Consider the following 20,966-nt stretch of genomic DNA (forward strand, 5'->3'; position numbering starts at 1 on the left):
ACGGGGGCAGAGGGGGCCTGGGCACGGGGGGGGGGGAGGGACGGACTAGGTATTGGGGGAGGGGGGCTGGCGGCTGGGTGCCAGGCACGGGGGGGCGGCCATTGGTCACGGGGGCAGAGGGGGGCTGGGTGCTGGGCACGGGGGGGGGGCGGAGCGGGGCTGGCTCCCTGCCCGCGGGGCCCGGCAGGTGGATGTCGCCTCCCCGGGGCCCCTCCCCCGGCCGCGTCCCGTCCCCAGCCAGACTCCGCGCCGCCTCTTGCCGCCGCCCGCTCCCAGCTGACGGGGGCAGCCCCTTGTTTACCGGCCAGGGAGGCAGCGGCGAGCGCGGCCAGGACCCGCGGGCTGCGAGCGGCCGCCGAGAGGCCCGGGACCCCCGCCCGAGCGGCAGGAAGGGGCCTGGCTCCCCGCTTCCTGGGCAGGCGCCGGGCGCTATAAGGGGGCGGCGGCCCCGGGCTCTCGCCGAAGATGCGGCTCCGGGCTCGGCCCCCGCGCCAGCCCCGCGGCCTCTGAGCCCGCGGCCGGGCGGGCGAGCGAGCGAGCGGCGGCCTGAGGGAGGCGGCTCCGGACCATGGCGCTGACGGCGGCGGCGCTCGCGGTGGCGGCGCTGCTGGGGGCCTGCTGCGGCCCGAGCCGGGGGGAGAGTAAGTAGCGAGCGGGGGGGCGCGGCCTAGTCGGCGCGCGGGGCCGGGCGGCTCCGTCCCGCTCCGCGCCCCTCAGGTGGGAGCCGCGCGCCGCCCGCGCCACGCAGCTCGGGGCAGGCGGGGACGCGCCGCTGGGTCCCGGGCCGCGCGGCTGATCCGGGCCCGCCCCGGGCCGGAGCCGCTCGGGTCACCCCGGCCCGCAGGTTTCTGCTCCGCTGCCCTGGGCTGTGGGGGGCCGGGGGGTCCCCGCGGCTCCCGAGCTGTGGGCGCCTTTCCTCTGCCGAGCTCCGCAAACGCAAATCGCCAGGACACGGGCACCTCGCGCTCTCCTGCAACCGCGGGTGAAACTACAAGCCCAACATCCTGCGGTGAAAAGCAGAATCATCCCGGTGCCAAACCCCGTTGTGCCAGCGAGTGGGTGATCGGGGCCATAAGGCAACTATGGAAATGGGAGCTGGGGTCACTCGCACCCCCTCCCCTGGGTCCCCTGCTTCACAGCCGGGCTACCAGCTTCCATCCCAGTTACCCTTGTACCTGAGCAGTGAGACGTGCACAGTGCCTGGAAATTAGAGCGAATCCTGCAGGACTCTTCACCCTTCTTGCTTTTAACTTTTTTCTGTCACAACCAGTGTATTTCTTAAATGTAGGTTTTGGGGTATGAAGTATAATTATGTGCAGGAGTTGTCTTAAATTAACAGAAAATAGCCTCCTGCATGTCTGAATTTCGAAGGGAAAGTGTTCTTTGGAAGCTCCCAGAAATTCAGCTAGTGTGAGAAGTACCTGCGTATAGCTGAGATAGCCTTTTAAAGAGATATCGTGGGTGTTTATTTTGAACAAAAAAAAAATCCTTTCAATAGACTTGGTCATGAGTAAAATACCTTATTCCTACTTTGCTTGGCATACTCTAGTTGGAGTTATTTGTTTTTTAATTTTTATTTTATTTTGATTTGGGGATAAATGAAAAATCTTTAACTTTCTGAGTTGCTGGTAACTTTACCTTAGTGGCCATTAATATTTACTTCTCAAAAGTATTTTGAAACGGGACCTCTAAGTTGACTTCTGAATCAGGTTCTAAAACTGTTTCTCTTAAATGTGGCATTTGGCATGTGAAGGGGGTATAATTGTATCATCTGTCTATATATAAAATAGGGAGCTGAGAGACTTAGCCCATGCTTTTCTGTTGGCATTTACCCTACAAATAATAGAGGGGTAGCCGTGTTAGTCTGTAGCCACAAAAACAACGAGGAGTCTAGTGGCACCTTAAAGACTAACAGATTTATTTGGGCATAAGCTTTTGTGGGTAAAAGTACAACTACAAGTAATGCCTTTGTGGGTCTAATTTGTTTTAAATATGACAAAATATGCCCCTCTAGCCTTTTCTGTGCCATGTTAGAGGATTCTAACTGTAGTTCCCCCTCACTTCTCTCTTTTTTTGGTTAATTTCAACACTAGATATAGTTCCAGAAGGCTCTTAGCTCAGAGTAGACTTGCAAGGGTATGAAATTAACTGCAAAAATATTCTTTGGCAGGCCTTGTAGTCTACAGGTATTAAAAGCAAGGGTGTAGAGAGAGTAAGTAATAATAGTAAGAACCTGCAGTGGAGGGATTGGGGAGACTCTCAAATGAAACTCACAACTACTTTAGTTAGCTAATGTCAGACCATTGTTTTCTATGGCTGATTTTGTTGGATAAGGTTGCTTAAAGAAATTACTTTAGCTAGAGTTTGTTGTTTTAATGTAGAATGTTTGTTTGTTTTTATAGAAAATGAAAGGACCCGCTAGTAAATATTTGCATAAAGAGAATTAAGTACTGAAATTTGTTCATTTAATAACTGTCATTGTACTTGGCACATTTCCCATAAAGGGAAGTAATATCAGTAAGGTGGTTCAAAGTCCAGATACTGCAATGATGGACTTGTCACATACATACAATAATAAAGGGTACAAAGCAGGAAACACCTCTGACTGCTGGAAAATCAGGCTATTTGGCTGGTCATGTAATCAAAAATACCTCCCCCTCTTCACTCACAAGCTCTTTTAAAAATCAATTATTTATTTATTAAGAACAAATCTTGAAAAAGAGTACTACTGTATTTTTCATCCAGGAGTTGAGATATAGTTCACAAGCAGCCCAAACTGTGGCCTGTGGAGATATGTGAAGATTTCTGTCTCCAGTGCACAACACTAATATTAATACTGATACAACTTTAATCCAGGGACCTCAAAGTTCTTTACAAATTGTTACTGTTACAAACAAATTGCTGCTACTGTGGCTTTCTATAGCACCTTTTGTTCTTAGACTGCATGTGTGTTTATGAACATAATGAATTAATCCTCACATCATCCTTGTGAAATAGGGAAGTATTATTTCTGTTTTACATATAGAGAAATGGGAGCAATGTCCATAGAGTCAGATTATAGTAGAGCCCATAATGGCATTTAAGGATATTTCTACTTAATTTTATTATTTGAACAGTGCCAATAGTGTCCTAGGCATGTTACAGATATATAGGAAGATGAGGTCCCTAGTCCAAAGAATTTTCAATTTAGTCTTGACTCCTGTTTCTCTGCTCTAACGACTAGACCACATGTAAAACTCTGTGTTTGTAAAGCTCCTTAAAAGATGCCCCTCCTTCCCCCAGTTCTTTTAGTTCTGTCATATGCTGAGCATCACCCTGGAAGTCAACTTTGCTCCTGTGAGTTTAAGAGATGAATAAGTCAATTGTCTCTATAGTTATACTGGCTTTCTCTCTTGCAGTTGTAAGATTACATGAAATATTCTTTTATAAATGGAAACTGTCCTCAGTATGCCATGCCTGCAGCCTGGAGAGGTCCTAACATGAAAAGCATTTATCACCAAAAATAACTTGGTGAACTTTTCACAGGGCAGTCCTGGGTATGGCCAACTTGCTGAAAAAAGTTAGAGACAAGGTGGTGAGGGAACATCTTTTATTGGACTAACTTCTGTTGGTGAGAGAGAGAAGCTTTCGAACGACCCAGAGCTCTTCTTCAGGTCTGGGAAGGGTACAGAGAGTGTCATAGCTAAATACAAGATTGAACAGGTAGTTTAGCATAAGTAGCAAATATTCTAGGGCAGGGGTTCTCAAACTTCATTGCTCCATGGTCCCCTTCTGCAACAAAAATTACAACCCGACCCCAGGAAGGGGAACTGAAGTCAGAGCTCACCCAAGCCCCGACAAAGCCCAAGTCCCAGCACCTCGGGTTGGGGTACAAAGCCAATGCCCAAGAGCTTCAGCCCCAGGTACGTGGGGGAGCCTGTAACTTGAGCCCCATCACCTAGGGCTGAAGCCCTTGGGCTTTGACCCTGGGTGGTGGGGCTCAGGCTTCAGCTTCTGCCCCAGCAAGTCTAATGCCACCCTGGTGACTCCATTTAAAATGGGGTCATGACCCACAGTTTGAGAACTGCTGTTCTAGGGGATCATTCCAGATGAAGTGGTCTGGTAATAGCCCTGTGGTCATAGGACAAAAAGGGGGGTTAGTGGGTTACAGATTGTTGTAATGAGCCATAAATCTAGTGTCTTTATTAAGACCATAATTTTTATCATCTAGCAAAGTTATTAATTTAAGCTTCCAGGCTTATCATTTGAAAGTGTTGTGTAAGTAAAAACAAGTTCTCATTTGTGAGACTGGCAGCATATCTGCCTCATGTCAGAGACTTGAGGCCTGACTGCTTCCTCTGAAGTCAATGAGAGCTTTCTATCTGAACTCAAACTCCTCTAATATCTACTTTTTCATCCTTTTGGTTGTCTAGTTCTGAACACCTTGGCGCAGTGGATTCATCTTTGGTTGCTCCAGTCTGTCATTTGCCTTTGTAGAGGACAGGCACAGCAGTAAAGAAATAGGATCCTGTTATAACTTTAATATATAGAACATAAAAATGGTATAGAATCCCAGATTTGGGGCAGAATGCAGAGTGCAGCAGGCCAGGCTATGGCATTTGTGTGCGATTGGCACAGGAGAAGCTATCTCCAGGACATGGGGATTGCCCTTGCCTTAGCAGAGGCCTTCTCCTTTCTTGCCTACAGGAATGAATGCAGCAGCTGCTTCACAAGGTCATCTGAGGTAGCTTAAGGGTAAATTAACAGACTCTCACCTTCATCACAGCCTTACCTGAACCTGCTTCACTGCACAGACCTCACTATCAAGGGTGGCAAACTGAAGTTTACAGTTAAACAGTTTAACCATTAGATCTTTTTCTGTTTGTTAAACCATTATTAAAGTAGGTTGGAAACTGGCTTTTGCAGTCCCTTGCATTGAGGTCTCATCGGCCTGTTAGTACCCATGACCTCTCATCTTGGCAAGGTCACTAGATCTCATCCACCCAGTCACTCGATTCAGAAATTGTCATACAAGTAAGAAAAAGAAATACTCAGAAGCCCTCTTTCCTCTTCCCATATCATATTCCTCAAAACAAGAGTTTATTATGTGTGAAGTGTCATGCTTTTGGATTGAGCAAAATGAAAGTTGTTTTCTTTTAATGATTCAGTTACTGAGGCAGGCTGTATACATTTTAAAAACTGTGGCGTTAATAAAATATGTTAATGGTCTGTGGTCTTCTTTTCATGAACAGTACTGTTATTTCGGACTTAATGGATAAAGAAACAAAGCTCTGGAGTAGTGAGTCATTAAGGTTTATTATCCACACTGTTTACTATAAATAAAGTTTAGGTTCCAGAATTTCTCCCAGTCACTGTATTTTGAAAACCAAAGCTGACATCAGATGTAGTTTCTCCATTCAGTACCTTAGTATTGCTGCCAAACTACAAGAGGCTCTGACTGTCTTTATGGCATGTATTTTAGAAAACCTGCTGTGCCTTGCCATTTAATTCTTTCTTGGTGGCCTGATTAGAAATGTCTAGAAATGGTTTGTTATTCAAAGTAACTTTATTTAAAAAAAAAAAACCCAAAAAACAACAACTTGATAACTGAGGATGCAGGAGTATTTTTTACTCCCATATGGCTGCTGTCCGGTTTGGCTGTCCCTTCCCTTTTTGTTGTATGGTGGAGAGAGAGAGCTTGCAGCCTGGGCTTTGTGCCTGTTCCCATTGAGACTAGTGTCCACATTTATTATGTGATGTCATAGGTAGAATTTGGCTCACTGGGAATTTTGTCAGCAACTTTAGTGGGAGCAATGGTGGACCCAAGTATATACAATATGGTGGAGCAGATATTTGAGGCTCGATCCCTTTCCTTAAAGTTTCCAACATCAAAGCAGAACTCAGCTTATTTGTCTTTTAAGAAAAACTCACTAATAACTGGTTTCTGAACTTTTGTCTTTTGGGAGCTAATTTGACCAATTTTCATATTCCTTTGTTGCTGAATTTTTCCCCAAGAAGAAATTGCTGAGAGAAGCTGGGGAAAAAACACTTGTTCCTTTGGTAATATGAAGTTATAGGGCTGACATGAGTGGCTGCAGCACAAATAAAAGGCTCAAATGGCTGGGTAGAATTCAACAGATGTATTCAGGAAGACTTTTTTTTTTTTCTATTCTACAATTTTGAAGTTTTATAACATATTCTTAACTGTCTAACTTTGATGCACCATGAAATGGTGTTCACATAGCATGGTGATGGCTGTAGAATGAGAACCTGAATAGAATAAGAAGTCATGAGCAAAATCCCTTGTAAGTCAATAGATAAATTATGTTTTTTAAAAGAATTTCCACAGAAATGTGAAGTTCTACAAAAGTTTCAATAGAATTTCATTTAAAATTGCTATAACATTAGATAGGTTGTGCCTTTAAAGAAGTTGGTGGTTATTTTAGAAAAGAAGCTCTTGACCCGTGATTGATTGTTTTTTCGAAGGATTCACCTAATGCCAACTCTTAAGTGATAAAAGACTTGGATAGTTAACTTACCATTGCATCTATGTACAAAATAATTTGCAGTCTGCTACACGTGTGTCTAGTGGCCTTGAACGCTGAGCTTTTATTCTTGTTAGTAATTCCTTTCCTATGGGAAAGACTTGAGTAATATTTGTCTTTTCCATTTCCTAGAAGTTAACTGTATATATTTAAATTACATTAAACAGAGCTTTATGTGTGTCAAAGTAGCTACTCCTGTGTAACAACTTTGTCTGTTGCAACTTGTTAGCTGTGCATTTGGTAAGCAGAAACCAAGTATTAACCTGATTGTGTTACCAGCCCTATCTTAGTTGCACTTGTGGTTTATGCATTGAATATCAACATATTGTGATGTTTTTTCTTTCTGTTGTTTCTCCTTTTGCTAAAGGAATCCTGTGTTTTAAGTGTCATGTTAAGTTTTAGTTGGTAGTCAATTTATGTTCTTCAAGAAGACTAGCTTGATTTTTACCTTTTAATAATACTCCTGAACCCTTTTTAAAAATTACATTTTAATAGAAAATATTGTCTTGCCAGAAAAGAGACTTGAATCTACCAGTGGGAAAATAATGAAAGAAAAATGTGCTTCCCTAGCCATCAGTTTAGCAGTTTGTGTGTGGCTGCCGAGAAGTGCACGTTCCTTGCTTCAAAGCATCCTTAGAAGAGTTTGTTGAAGCTTTGATGCTTGGCACCGATTAACTAAGAATCATGTTACTGCTCCTGACGATTCCTCTTTGTTGCCCCAAATAGCATGCTGTCCTGGCACTTCATTAGAAGCAGCAACAAGGCCTCCAGCACAGTTGTTGGCCTCTTGGTATGGCCAAAAATTTAAAACTGTATTTGTTGTTCTGAGATGTCTTGATTTTTAAATGGGAAAATGATGCTGAAAACATTTGCTTTGTTAGAATGAACAAACAAATTACCATGCAATTTGCCCCAGTTCCCTCTAAGATTATTTTATATCTTGCTAGCTATTATCTAATTTAATGTAAGGCTAGTTGCTAGGTTGGCAGAAACAGTGGATATAGATGAGATACTGCTAAGCTAAATGTAATAGTTTGTATGAAATTTTAAGGCTTTGGGGGAAAGCCCCACTTTGTGGGTGTCACCCTCAACATGCATTTGCTGTCCTGAAAGCATCCTTCCCCTTCTAACTTGCTCTGAAGAAATACTAAAACCATCCATGTACAATGTGTTTAATTTTCTCCCAATATTTCTCATTTTGGGGTGCCCAGTGAGAGAGTTTGTTGCCTGCATTTGAAGCATCGGTGGGGTAAAAGAGGTTCTTGTTATCTGGTCACAAGATTCCCTGTCCCACTTTTAAAGGCACACATTTTGATGTGCTGTGTACATTGTAAAATTCTTCTGCTAATGATTTTTGAAGCAACTTGGATGTAATGCAAAATAATTCCTATTGAGCCATATTATTTCTCAGTCTCCAAATATTGCCAGGTTTAATTTTTATTTGCAATTAATCAGATTTATGAACAATTGCTATGAGGTTTTCCTAGAAATTAAGTACAATTGTTTTTTTTTTAAATACACATTACGGGTCTGTGGAAAACTAAGATCAGAATATTCATTGCCTTTAAACTGCTAGGTTGTATGTTAGTTTCGCAAGAATCTCACACCAGTTAGTAACTTCTTAAAATGGCAACACGCGTGATGGTTGTATGATGAGTGGGGCTTATGTATATTGTGGCACGTGGCCAAAGGCCTTGTGCTTCCAGCACCAAAGAAGTGTGTTGTGGGAAACAAGCCTTCCCTGTAGTGTGTTCCTGCACACCCTTACAAAGACCTTTGCTTCTCTTATGCTTTCAAATGAATCAAACAAACAGAACTAAGCGTTTTTTAAAGACTAATCTAATGCACCTTTTAATATGTAACTTTGAGCATGTTTTACTGCAAGATCCCAAACTCTAGTGTCTTTGAATGCATTGGACTCAGTAAGCTACTGCAAGAGTAGATGGGTTCAAGTGGACATGGGTGGATGAGCAAGAAATTAGGCCTTACCTGTGTGGCTAGACTCCTATGTTCATGCAGGGGATGGCACTCTCAATCTTGATTCCTTTATAAGCTGTAGCACCTATTTTCTATTGGTAGGGTGCTTTGAAATTCTGATTTAACACACCAATCAGTAAGCAAGCCAGATCTCAAATGTTGAATGGCTTAGTATTTAAAGAGGAGAACCCATTAACTGTGCCTCACTTATTTACAAGCTGATCTAAGTGGTCCTATTGTGAAAGCATATATTTAGACAGCTTTGAAACAGTGACTTGCCTACCAGGCCATAATAGCCCAAGATACTTGGAATTCATTTTGAATATCTGTGTTCAGTGGAAGAGTCTCTGTTAGGAAACCACAGAAATGATTTCAGAGTTCGTTGTTGTTGCATATAGTCTGTGTGAGAAAAAAAATTCATAGTGTAGCTTTCATATGTGTGTTGAAGAGAAAGCAAAGGTTGCAGGAAAAAGTTACAACAGTCTTTAGAAGAGCTCTTTTCAGAGTGAAGTAGCTAAGGTGGCTTTATTCTATAAGAGAACCCAAGTGATATTGTTTTTTTAAGTTTAAAGTTATTACTGTAAATGTCAACTGTTAAACAAAACTGTTTAATTTAGGGTTTGATTTGTATTTGAAGTGGATAGAAGGCCTCTATAGTAAGTTGAACTAGATTGCCTTTGTGTTCAGTGTTGTGTCCTTTGGACTCAAACATTGAAAAGTACTCTTGGATTGGTGGCTAACTTGATGTTTTGGGGTTTATGAAAGAGGTAAAATCTGAATTCACTTGCCTAATGTTACTCCTGTTGGCATTATTAAAGTAAATGTAATAAAACCAAGTTAAGACAATCTGTTGGCCAACTCGTGAAGTACTGTGGTTTTAGGCTGAAAGCAAATCTTAGTAGTAATGTGTGTGCTAGGTACTTCCATGGCGCTGAATGCAGGAATAGTGCAGTATTGTTTTAAGATTTATTCTGTACTTACTTGCAAACCACATTTTTGCAATTAATCTGCTAGAAAAATGGCTAAATTATTCTAATTATAATTAAAAATCACTCGCTGCCTCTTGTGTTGATAAGAAGCTTTGAATGTGGATTCTAAAGCTTTCAGCCACTCAATCCTCATGTAAATTCTGATTCAGGAAGGGATTTCTGCACATGCAGAGAAGTCTTTACTGAGATAGCAAAGCAACTAGACAAGGAGAATTCTCACAAGTATGAAAGTTATAAACGTATCATGTTTATGTGCTAATTAAATTAAATGTCTATGGAAAATTGTTTTAACACCTCAACAGAAAGCAGGGATGATATCAGTGATAGAAATCAAAGTTAAATGCATCACATGCCTTACAAAAGTTAAAATGAAGAGGTACAAAATGCTCTGTCTAGACTGAACATGCCTCAGTTGTTGGTGTTTTGAAAAGTAGCCAACTTTCAGTCTTGAATTTCCATATAGTGATACTCAGTTGCACCACTAATAGTTAATACTTTAATTTGTTCAGTGCTGGCAGCATGCTAAGTGTTTTACAGATAAGTATGGAAACTATCCGCTTGCCACAAACAGTTCTGTGAGCATGAACAGGGTCTAGATTTTAGAAACCTCCCTTCTAAAGCGGTTATTATCATGTAGTGCCATAGTTGTGCATGTTTATAATATAGCTGCATAAGTCTACTCCAGCTAAAAGCTTAGTGTATAAAATCATCTTAAGCTTTTGCTTAAAAAAAAAAAGTTTGACTTCAGATCAATAGGAACAGATTTAAATAATTCCATCTTGGAAGATTTGACCCTGATCTGTGGTACTTATCTAAAGATCACAGGTAGAAGGAATTCAGAGTAGCAGCTGTGTTAGTCTGTATCTGCAAAAAGAACAGGAGTACTTGTGGCACCTTAGAGACTAACACATTTAGTTCAGCATAAGCTTTCGTGGGCTACAGCTCATTTCTTCGGATGCATAGAATGTGTGTTCCATTCTATGTAGCCCACAAAAGCTTATGCTGAACTAAATGTGTTAGTCTGTAAAGTGCCACAAGTCCTCCTGTTCTTTTCTTTTAGGTAGAAGGAATGACCATGAAAGGTGCTTACTGACAGTGAGGTATTTGAGTAGTGGCTAAAGAGTTTTAAGAACAGAATTCAATGTAAAGAATTTTTAGAGGTTTATTCTCCTGTAACTGTGACCTTTTAAAGGGACTCAGTCAAGGGTGACAGTCTGCAAATTGTACTTAAAACTTTCATCTCACAGCAACAAAACAGTGCACACATGCAGTGCTCCCGTGGCATCTGATGCAATCAGAGCAGCAGAGATGTTTGTATGGATGTTAATTGAATTAGGTTACTGACTCTGGATGGTATAATTGAGATAGAAGTTCATAATTTGCAATAGAATTAAAAAATAGAGATGAAAAGTCTGTATGATCTTGCACTGTTTTGTTTTAAAAGGCATTTACTGGTAGCTGCACTGGAAGATTGCTAATTAAGTACACAAGTAGATATACTGGTACATTCAGGTATGGAGTTAGACATACAGGTAAATGTTATTAATTATAACTGTTTTAGATTAGCATTGTTGTTTACATACAGTTTGATAAGTAGGTGATTGGTCTGACATTGTAATATCCAAATAGAAAATCCTGGATCTTCAAATATAAATTTTTGAGAGAGGATCTGTAGACTCCGAATCAGAATAGCGGTCACCAGGGATCATTTTGAGGAATGCTTCCAGAGGAATTTTGATAGGTTAAGGAGACTGCAGTGTCCAATGCAGTTAGAGAGAGACATGTTTAAATAACTCAATACATAGTCTGAATACTAAGGTTAGAACCAGTTACTAAAGGAGTTACTAAGCCTATCCCAGTGTTAGTTAAACTTGTATGTCTCATGTTACTCACATTTTGGTTAGTAGCTCCTGCTCTGCAGATTACCTCTTGCAAATAAAAGGTAGGATTGATGTATAAAAGCAAACAAACCAAGAAAAAAAACCCACCCAGATTTAATGCTGATTTTCTGTTCTAGTAAGTTTTTTAGCTCACTTCCCACTTGACTTTTATTTTTTGGTGGCAGAATGTTTACAAGCATCCAGGAATACACACATCTTTCTCCTATGACAGGAAAAGAAGGGTATATGCTAACGGGATTTTAGTATCCTCAAAGTGATGTCAAGGACAGGTTAGATGCAGCTGGTGTAAATTGGGATTTGACTGCTTCTATCATCTGACCTTTTCACTTAGGCCTTTTATCTCTCTTCCTCCCCATCCTTGTTTACCTGAAGCAGTTATCCTGCATTTGGGAAGGCAAGCTGTTACCAGCAAGGGTAGGATTCTGCTTCATTATCTGTTTCTGCGTATTCTGCAATGAAACATATGCTATATCTGACTATCTAGGGGCTGTGTACACTTGTGGAACCCTCCTTGTATCCAGTGCTGATTAGTAAGAAAGTTTGCCCTGCCATTGGCATAACATCTTGCACAACATGATTTTGTTTTAATATTTCCATGAACAGAATTTTTTTAAAAGAGAACTTGTGATTCAGAAAGGCAAAATATTATCCTATCAAACCCGCTCTCTCCTACTAAAGGAAATTCAGGAAGATGGAAAAAGGGTTACCAGATTCCATTTAGTCCATCCCCTTAGACAGTGCATAGTGCTCCTTACAAGGCTTTGTCCTGTCCCTTTAAAAAAAAAATGCCAAGAAATGGTACTTTCGTTAAAAGTACCAAGAGCCCTATATTGTGGATATGTTATCAGTCCAAGTGCCATGTGCATTTTTATATGTATGCAAATTTTACTGCCTTGTAGATTAATCATTAGAACTGTATTTGTTTTTCTGGAATCAGTTCATTTCCCTCACTTCCAAAAATCCTTTGATGGTAACTAGTATTCCAGACGATAGTTGGTGGAGGTGAGTGGTGGTGGGGGAAATAACCTTTTTCAATCAGACTAGGAAGGCAATTGAGAATTAGCGAGGGGAAGAGATTCAGGGAGGATGTTCTAGAGCGGTCATGGTGTTGGGCATAGAGAGAAGAATTTTGCATTAAGAGTTGAGTTTGTGTGAAAGGGAAGAGCAGGTTGGTGCTAAAAGAATAGAGGGGGTGAAGAGAGGTCTAGAGAGAGAGACGAGATCTGACAACAGCTGGAGCAAGTCCACGGAGGGTAGGAAAATCAAGGAGGATAACTTTGACTTGATACTGAAATATATGAGCAGCCAGCAGACCTGATTTTGAAGAACAAGGTGATGCATTTGTGCATTCTGTGCAGGTGAGCAAGGGCTTGTGGGTCACAGGGAACAGAGTGGCAGTAGTCAATACAGCTTGTTCAGCCCGGGGTGATTGAAAAGGGAAAGAAGAATCAGTAGACAGAGTGAGGGATAAAAAAAAAAACAGGAGTACTTGTGGCACCTTAAAGACTAACAAATTTATTGTAGCATGAGCTTTCGTGAGCTAAAGCTCACTTCTTCGGATGCATAGAATGGAACACACAGACAGGAGATATTTATACATACAGAGAACATGAAAAGGTGGAAGTATGCATACCAACAGGCAGAGTCTAATCAATTGAGATGAGCTATCGTTAGCAGGAGGAAAAAAAACTTTTTGAAGTGATAATTAAGATGGCCCATAGAAGGTGTGAGGAGAACTTAACATAGGGAAATAGATTCAATTGGTGTAATGACCCAACCATTCCCAGTCTTTATTTAGACCACAGTTAATGGTATCTAGTTTGCATATTAATTCAAGTTCAGCAGTCTCTCTTTGGAGTCTGTTTTTGAAGTTTTTTTGTTGCAAAATTGCCACCTTCAAGTCTGTCACTGAGTGGTTAGGAAGGTTGAAGTGTTCTCCCACTGGTTTTTGAATGTTATGATTCCTGATGTCAGATTTGTGTCCATTTATTCTTTTGCGTAGAGACTGTCCGGTTTGGCCAATGTACATGGCAGAGGGGCATTGCTGGCACATGATGGCATATATCACGTTGGTAGATGTGCAGGTGTACGAGCCCCTGATGGTGTGTCTGATGTGATTAGGTCCTGTGATGGTGTCACTTGAATGGATATGTGGACAGAGCTGGCATCGGGCTTTATTGCAAGGATAGGTTCCTGGGTTAGTGTTTATGTTGTATGGTGTGCGGTTGCTGGTGAGTATTTGCTTCAGGTTGGGAGGCTGTCTATAAGCAAGGACTGGCCTGTCTCCCAAGATCTGTGAGAGTGAGGGATCATCTTTAAGGATAGGTTGTAAATCTTTGATGATGCGCTGGAGAGGTTTTAGTTGGGGGCTGTAGGTGATGGCTAGTGGTGTTCTGTTATTTTCTTTTTTAGGCCTGTCCTGTAGTAGGTGGCTTCTGGGTACTCTTCTGGCTCTGTCAATCTGTTTTTTTCACTTCAGCAGGTGGGTATTGTAGGTTTAAGAATGCTTGATAGAGATCTTGTAGGTGTTTATCTCTGTCCGAGGGATTGGAGCAAATACGGTTGTATCTTAGAGCTTGGCTGTAGACAATGGATCGTGTGGTGTGTCCGGGATGGAAGCTGGAGGCATGTAAGTAAGTATAGCGGTCAGTGGGTTTCCGGTATAGGGTGGTATTTATGTGACCATCGTTTATTAGCACAGTAGTGTCTAGGAAATGGACCGCTTGTGTGGATTGGTCTAGGCTGAGGTTGATGGTGGGATGGAAATTGTTAAAATCTCGGTGGAATTCCTCGAGGGGTTCTTTTCCATGAGTCCAGATGATGAAGATGTCATCAATGTAGCGCAAGTAGAGTAGGGGTGTTAGGGAACGAGAGTTAAGGAAGCGTTGTTCTAAGTCAGCCATAAAGATGTTGGCATACTGAGGGGCCATGCGGGTACCCATAGCAGTGCCACTGACTTGAAGATATATATTGTCCCCAAATGTGAAATAGTTGTGGGTGAGGACAAAGTCACAAAGTTCAGCCACCAGGTTAGCCGTGATATTATCGGGGATACTGTTCCTGATGGCTTGTAGTCCATCTTCGTGTGGAATGTTAGTGTAGAGGGCTTCCACATCCATAGTGGCCAGAATGGTGTTTTCTGGAAGATCATTGATGGATTGTAGTTTCCTCAGGAAGTCAGTGGTGTCTCGAAGATAGCTGGGAGTGCTGGTAGCATAGGGAGGGATGTCTGCCTCCCCTCTCCTATTGCCTTGAGGAGAGATGGACTGAGCTGAAGATTCAAAATTAGAACCCAGATTTGGTTCCTTCACTTGGCAGTGTGGCTAGACAGAAGGCTTGAGCTCTGTGATGCAGTAGTTGAGTGGGTAACTTCAGCAATGGTTTGTTTGGGGCTTTGCTAGACATCTTATTCCTGTAGTAGGCTTTTACAGTAGACTCTGTGTTTTGATACTGTGGTTCTCAGCCTGGTTTTGTAAAATGACTCAGTCACATGTGGATTTTGTGCTGTCACTCAGTCCTGCACCAGCTGTTGCAACTGATCTCCTTGGTGAATTTGTTTTCAGTGTCTAGAGCAGGGGTTCTCGGGACAAATTATTTGGTGGCCTCAGAGTGCTGGTGGCCATTCCTTACACTTTTTCCTAAAATACTTATTAGCTTTAGGAAAAACAAACAAATATGCACGTCCAATTTATTGTAATTTATTTACTGCTAGGTAGTAAGTCTGTTGTGAAAAGTGATTATTAATAAACTTACAAGTATCACTTTTCACAGCAGACTTACTCAGCCCTGGCAAGCCTGGGGACAAAAAAAGCCCTGGATGGGAGGTCGGGGAGGCAGCCTGGGACTGGAGCCTGAAGCCTCGCAGCCTGAGTTCAAAGCCCTGTGTCTCCAGCAACCGACACCAAGGCAGTGCACCCAGGAGCAACAGGGAGGGCGAGGGGCCGCTACTTTTCCTCCCCCACATCACAGCCCAGGAGACTGTGGCTGCAAGAAAAGCCCCGGATGGCCTCATTTGAGAAATGCTGTCTAGAGTTGTAAATACACCCAGGTTTCTTTGGTTCTTTGTTTCATTGGTGCCAGGGGCGGCTCTAGGGTTTTTGCCGCTCCAAGCAGGCGTGCCTGCGGGAGGTCCACCGAAGCCGCGGGACCAGCGGACCCTCCGCAGGCACGCCGCCGAGGGAAGTCTGCCTGCTGCCCTCGTGGCACTGGCAGAGCGCCCCCTGCGGCTTGCCGCCCCAAGCACGCGCTTGGCGTGCTGGGGCCTGGAGCCGACCCTGATTGGTGCCTGGTCCTATGTTTCTTGTTTTTCTTCCAATTTGAGCCATCGAGATTGTTCACTTTGCCAGTTTTCTCTCTGGATTATTGGTTCTTAACTAGATACTGCAGGGAAAAGATTTCTAACCTTGGAATGTAAAAACAATAAAATAAACTAATCTAGAAATATCATTATTACCCTCTCAATAAAGGCCAAGCTAGAGTATAGGCTGTGTTCTTTCATTTTCACAAAATTTCCTTCACTCTCTCAGTCCCCTGCATACGATGCCATATTGCCCAATTACGCCCATTAAATCCTTTTGCATTAATTGTATAATCTGACATGAGGTAGGTATGGTGTTCTCTTTAAATACTTGCCAAAAATCCTCTGCTGAATAGATACGTATTCATCTCTTGTGAATGCCAGATGGCTGTCTAGAATACTGTTACTTCAATGTGGAGACTCCATTCACAGCAAACAAAAAATTCTAGAAATTGCAGATAACAAAGACCTTCGAAGTCTTCTAGCCCACACTGACAGGCACATATATGCAGGATTGTTCCTTGCAATATTTCCTAGTGCTTAAGCCATACTACTTTAAAATGTACCCCGTCATGTTCTGACTGTGCAGTGTATTGTACAGCAGTTGAACATATATTCTTTTAGAAAATGGTCACTTAATTATTTCTTTTCTTTACCTTCCAGTTTGCGGGAGCATGGACATCCGGAATAACCTGACTCGGTTGAATAGGCTTGAGAACTGCACTGTGATCGAGGGCCACTTGCAAATATTGCTGATGTTTAAAACCAAGCCTGAAGATTTCCGTGAGCTCAGCTTTCCCAAACTGACTATGATTACGGACTACTTACTGCTTTTTCGGGTATATGGCTTAGAGAGTTTAAAGGGGCTTTTTCCCAACCTCACTGTGATTCGAGGAACTCATCTCTTCTTTAACTATGCTCTGGTCATTTTTGAGATGGTTCACTTGAAAGAGATTGGCCTTTATAATCTGATGAACATTACTCGAGGTGCAGTGCGGATCGAGAAGAACAATGAACTGTGTTACTTGTCCACAATTGACTGGTCTAGGATTTTAGACTCTGTGGAAGACAATTACATCGTTGCCAACAAGGATGACACAGAAGAGTGTGGAGATGTGTGTCCAGGAACTGTGAAAGGAAAAAGCAACTGCCCACCTACTGTAATAAATGGCATTTTCATTGAACGCTGCTGGACCCATGATCACTGTCAAAGAGGTAGGAATACAGAGCAAAATGTTGTTTTGATTTTGAGAATGCCCTGCCGGCAGCTTTTGCACCATCCTTGCTGCCATTCAATATGTCTAAGTACTAATATATATATTCTCTCATAAGCTGCTACCTTTTATTTCAAATGTGGATTTACATTTTTCTTCAAATGTAAAAAAGAGCACAGTTAAGAGAGTTTATGGCATTTTAATTTTTCAAACAATTTCTTATTGCACAGCTTCCTTTTTAAAAGGACCTCTTTCTAAAATAGCTAATAATACCCTAAGCTGCATATTCAACTTTTTAAACTGTTCCTGTAATTTTTTTTACCTATCTTCCCCAACCCCACCCCTGGTTATGTGACTAATTAATGGCAATTTCTTCAAGATCCCGCTTCCCCAAAACAACATTATCATCCACCTGTCATCTAGCTTCTTCATAAAGAAAATTACTAAAATTTTAAATTTGGAAACAGTTTAATGATCCGTGCATATGTGCACATGCTCTCTCTTCAAATGAAGAATGTGATTATATATAACATTTACATTTCAACTCTGTATTTGTATGGTAACATTAAAAAGTAAATACACATTTAGTTTGCTTGCTTGCAAAGTCATTCTCTTACACACACTCTCTCTCGATTTTTTCCCCCCCCCTTGCATATTTTCTTTTCCTTTTACAAAACTTGGTCAAAATATTTAGAGTGGCAACACTTGTAATTGACATCCAACTTGAAAAACATGCTTGATAAGTTGTATTTTAACTTACTTATCTTTTGAATTCAAGAGCTCTGCAATTGGTGTTCTCCGTAGGAATGTACATATACTTATTCTCTGACACCTGCCTGCCTCAAGCTTTTTGTTAATTGGTTTTGATCAGTCATAAGGGGTGAAAGTGTTAACAAACATGCACACTAGTCTCCTGGTAACTATGGCAGAGATTAAATGACAGTTCTCGAGCTGAATGCGTTACTAGACCCTTGCCGCTTCTGTTCTTGTGCCATCCACAATAATCTTCAACCCAGGTTAACTTAAAGTGTGTGACTGTTTTGCTAAGCTTAAGGTAAGCTTGTGTGAATTGTACTCTGGTTTTCCTTTGTCCAGAGAACCCCCTGGCAACTCCTTATGCCATCAGTGTCTTGAAATCTGATATTGAAATCTGCATTTCTGGGGCTTACCTGGTGACCTCAAACAACTATTTTTTTAAATTACTGAGGCTGAGACGAAATGCAGTCAGTTCATCTGTCAAAGTTCTCAGTAAGATGATTGTTTTGGAATAAAATAAACCTTGCTGAGGTTTATATTTGGAGTTTAATGAATTAAACTTAATGCAGGTTCTTCATTTTGGTATTTGGTGCTTAGATGCTAAGGTGATGGGTCCTTTAAATCAGTGATTCTCAAACTTTTGTACTGGGTACCCCTTTCACATAGCAAGCCACTGAATGCAGACCCCCCCTTAAATTAAAAACCCTTTTTAAAATATATATTTTAACACCATTATAAATGCTGGAGGCAAAGCGGGGCTTGGGGTGGAGGCTGACAGTTCGCAACCCCCCACATAATAACCTCATGACCCCCTGAGGAGTCCTGATCCCCAGTTTGAGAATCCCTGCTTTAAATGCTTATGGTAGATACATAGTGACTGTAGAGAATATGGAGGGAGAATTTTTGCCTAGTTTTCTGTGTGATTTAAATTTCTCTAATGTTGGCTTTCCCTCTTCCTCCTCCTTTGTTTATAGAACCATAGAATATTAGGGTTGGAAGAGACCTCAGGAGGTCATCTAGTCCAGTCCCCTGCTCAAAGCAGGACCAACACTAACTAAATCATCCCAGCCAGGGCTTTGTCAAGCTGGGCCTTAAAAACCTCTAAGGATGGAGATTCCACCACCTCTCTAGGTAACCCATTTTAGTGCTTCACCACCCTACTAGTGAAATAGTGTTTCCTAATATCCAACCTAAACCTCCCCCACTGCAACTTGAGACCATTGCTCCTTGTTCTGTCATCTGCTACCACTGAGAACAGCTGAGCTCCATCCTCTTTGGAACCCCCCTTCAGGTAGTTGAAGGCTACTATCAAATCCCCCCTCACTCTTCTCTTCTGCAGACTAAAGAAGCCCAGTTCCCTCAGCCTATCATCGTAAGTCATGTGCTCCAGCCCCCTGATAATTTTTGTTTGCCTTCTGCTGGACTCTCTCCAATTTGTCCTCATCCCTTCTGTAGTGGGGGGGACCAAAACTGGACACAATACTCCAGGTGTGGCCTCACCAGTGCCGAATAGAGGGGAATAATCACTTCCCTCAATCTGCTGGCAGTGCTCCTACTAATACAACCCAATATGCCGTTGGCCTTCTTGGCAACAAGGGCACACTGCTGACTCATATCCAGCTTCTCATCCACTGTAATCCCCAGGTCCTTTTCTGCAGAACTGCTGCTTAGCCAGTGGGTGCACAGCCTGTAGCGGTGCATGGGATTCTTCCTTCCTAAGTGCAGGACTCTCTGCACTTGTCCTTGTTGAACCTCATCAGATTTCTTTTGACCCAATTCTCCAATTTGTCTAGGTCACTCTGGACCCTATCCCTGCTCTCCAGCGTATCTCCCCTCCAAATTTAGTGTCATCTGCAAACTTGCTAAGGGTGCAATTCATCCCATCATCCAGATCATTCATTGTTCTCATTTTCTACTGGTAGAGGTATTGTCATTCCCCGCACTGCAACATTTCCTCTAGCTACAGGAATCTTTCTTTTAAAAAATAGTTGTGTTGCTGCAGAGACAAGATATGTAAAATAACTTTTGAATCCTCCTTCAACCTGTTTGCATTGCCTGGGCTGAAACATCATGAATAACTGATATATTGATGAATACTTTGCTGTTCAGTGTTTGAGCTGTAGTGAGTTACATATTGTGTGGTAGAATTCTCCTCTCAGATATCATAGACTGATAGAAAATCCACATGCGTAGGGACAGCAGAAACGCAAAGATAAGCCATGTGCCTCTAGGAAGAGAAATTTGTCTTTAGTCTACTGCTCAGCTTTCTCAAGGCCTTAAGAAGGTGAGTATAGTAGTTGCTTCCAATTATGTTAAAATAAAGAGCTGTCTACCTCTTTAAACAATGTTAGACTTCTTCCCCTTCTGAACTGAAGTGTTCACCATGTAGTGAAGTGTTCTTAATGGGAGCTGTGCTCTTCTGAAAATCTGGCCCCAGTTGTGGGTGCTGAGCATGCTTTAAAGTCTCTGGCCTTTTCGCTTCAGGGAAGCTCTTGCAGCTCATCCTTTAAGGTATCTGAGGCTTAAAATTTACTGCTCAATTCCTGCCCATTCCCCAAAATAAAATATAGACAGGCTTGATTCTGATTGTGACTGTTACACAGCAGTTTATTTGTATAGCAGTTTAAAGATATATAGTCACTCCTTCTGGAGTCACTCTGCTGTCTCTGTGGTTCAAAATTATGCTGTGATTGATGTTTGGAGCGTGGATTAAATACCTCTATTCATCATGGCATTTCCCTTACCAAAGTTATATATTTGGAGTGAGCAAGCAGAACTTTAATTTTCTAGGTAATGCTGCTAATAGAGGGATCAGTATTTTTCCATTCAGGAGCAACTAAAGGAACAGCTCATTTTAAAATTTTACCTATCAGGCTCTTGTAACTTACTTACCATTATGCTCTTGCACTTGGGATTTCTCACATGCTCTTTTCCTTCATAGGACATGAGCATGGTCCGTTTTTCAACAACAACAATTTTCAAAGTCACAACAAATTCAATTAAACATTGCTAGCCCTGCTCTGAGTCAAGCTTCCCAGATAGTTCTGGTTGAACACTCAGCTCCCCGCAGAGAAGACCCCATCTGACAAACCTTACCTTAGTCTGTCATGCTGGGACTCCACTGGTGAAACTTCAGTAGGGGAGCATGATGAGTACAGATGCAGAAAAGTCTGGCGTGACTGGTGCTAGAGTGTAGCTAGGGAGGAGCAAACTTAGAGAGCAGGGCTTCTGTCTGTCCAATTTGCCTCTCCAGTAACACTCCATACACTTCCCAAGCCCAGCTTCCTTTTCTCCCATCACCTTGTCTA

At 42.1% G+C, this 20,966-nt stretch overlaps 1 protein-coding gene across 1 annotated transcript in view; it reads left to right on the forward strand.

Annotated features, from left to right (window-relative positions):
• Positions 1-584: 584 nt before the first annotated feature.
• INSR (insulin receptor) overlaps positions 585-20,966 on the forward strand; it is a 100,905-nt gene continuing 80,523 nt past the window's right edge. The window contains exons 1-2 of the mRNA XM_044998526.1: positions 585-641; positions 16,352-16,903. Of these exons, the coding sequence (XP_044854461.1) occupies positions 16,363-16,903 (541 nt within the window). The 5' untranslated portion in view covers positions 585-641; positions 16,352-16,362. The remainder of the gene's footprint in view (positions 642-16,351; positions 16,904-20,966) is intronic.

The sequence above is a fragment of the Mauremys mutica genome, chromosome 24 (assembly GCF_020497125.1).
Source record: "Mauremys mutica isolate MM-2020 ecotype Southern chromosome 24, ASM2049712v1, whole genome shotgun sequence".
Taxonomy (NCBI): Eukaryota; Metazoa; Chordata; order Testudines; family Geoemydidae; genus Mauremys; species Mauremys mutica.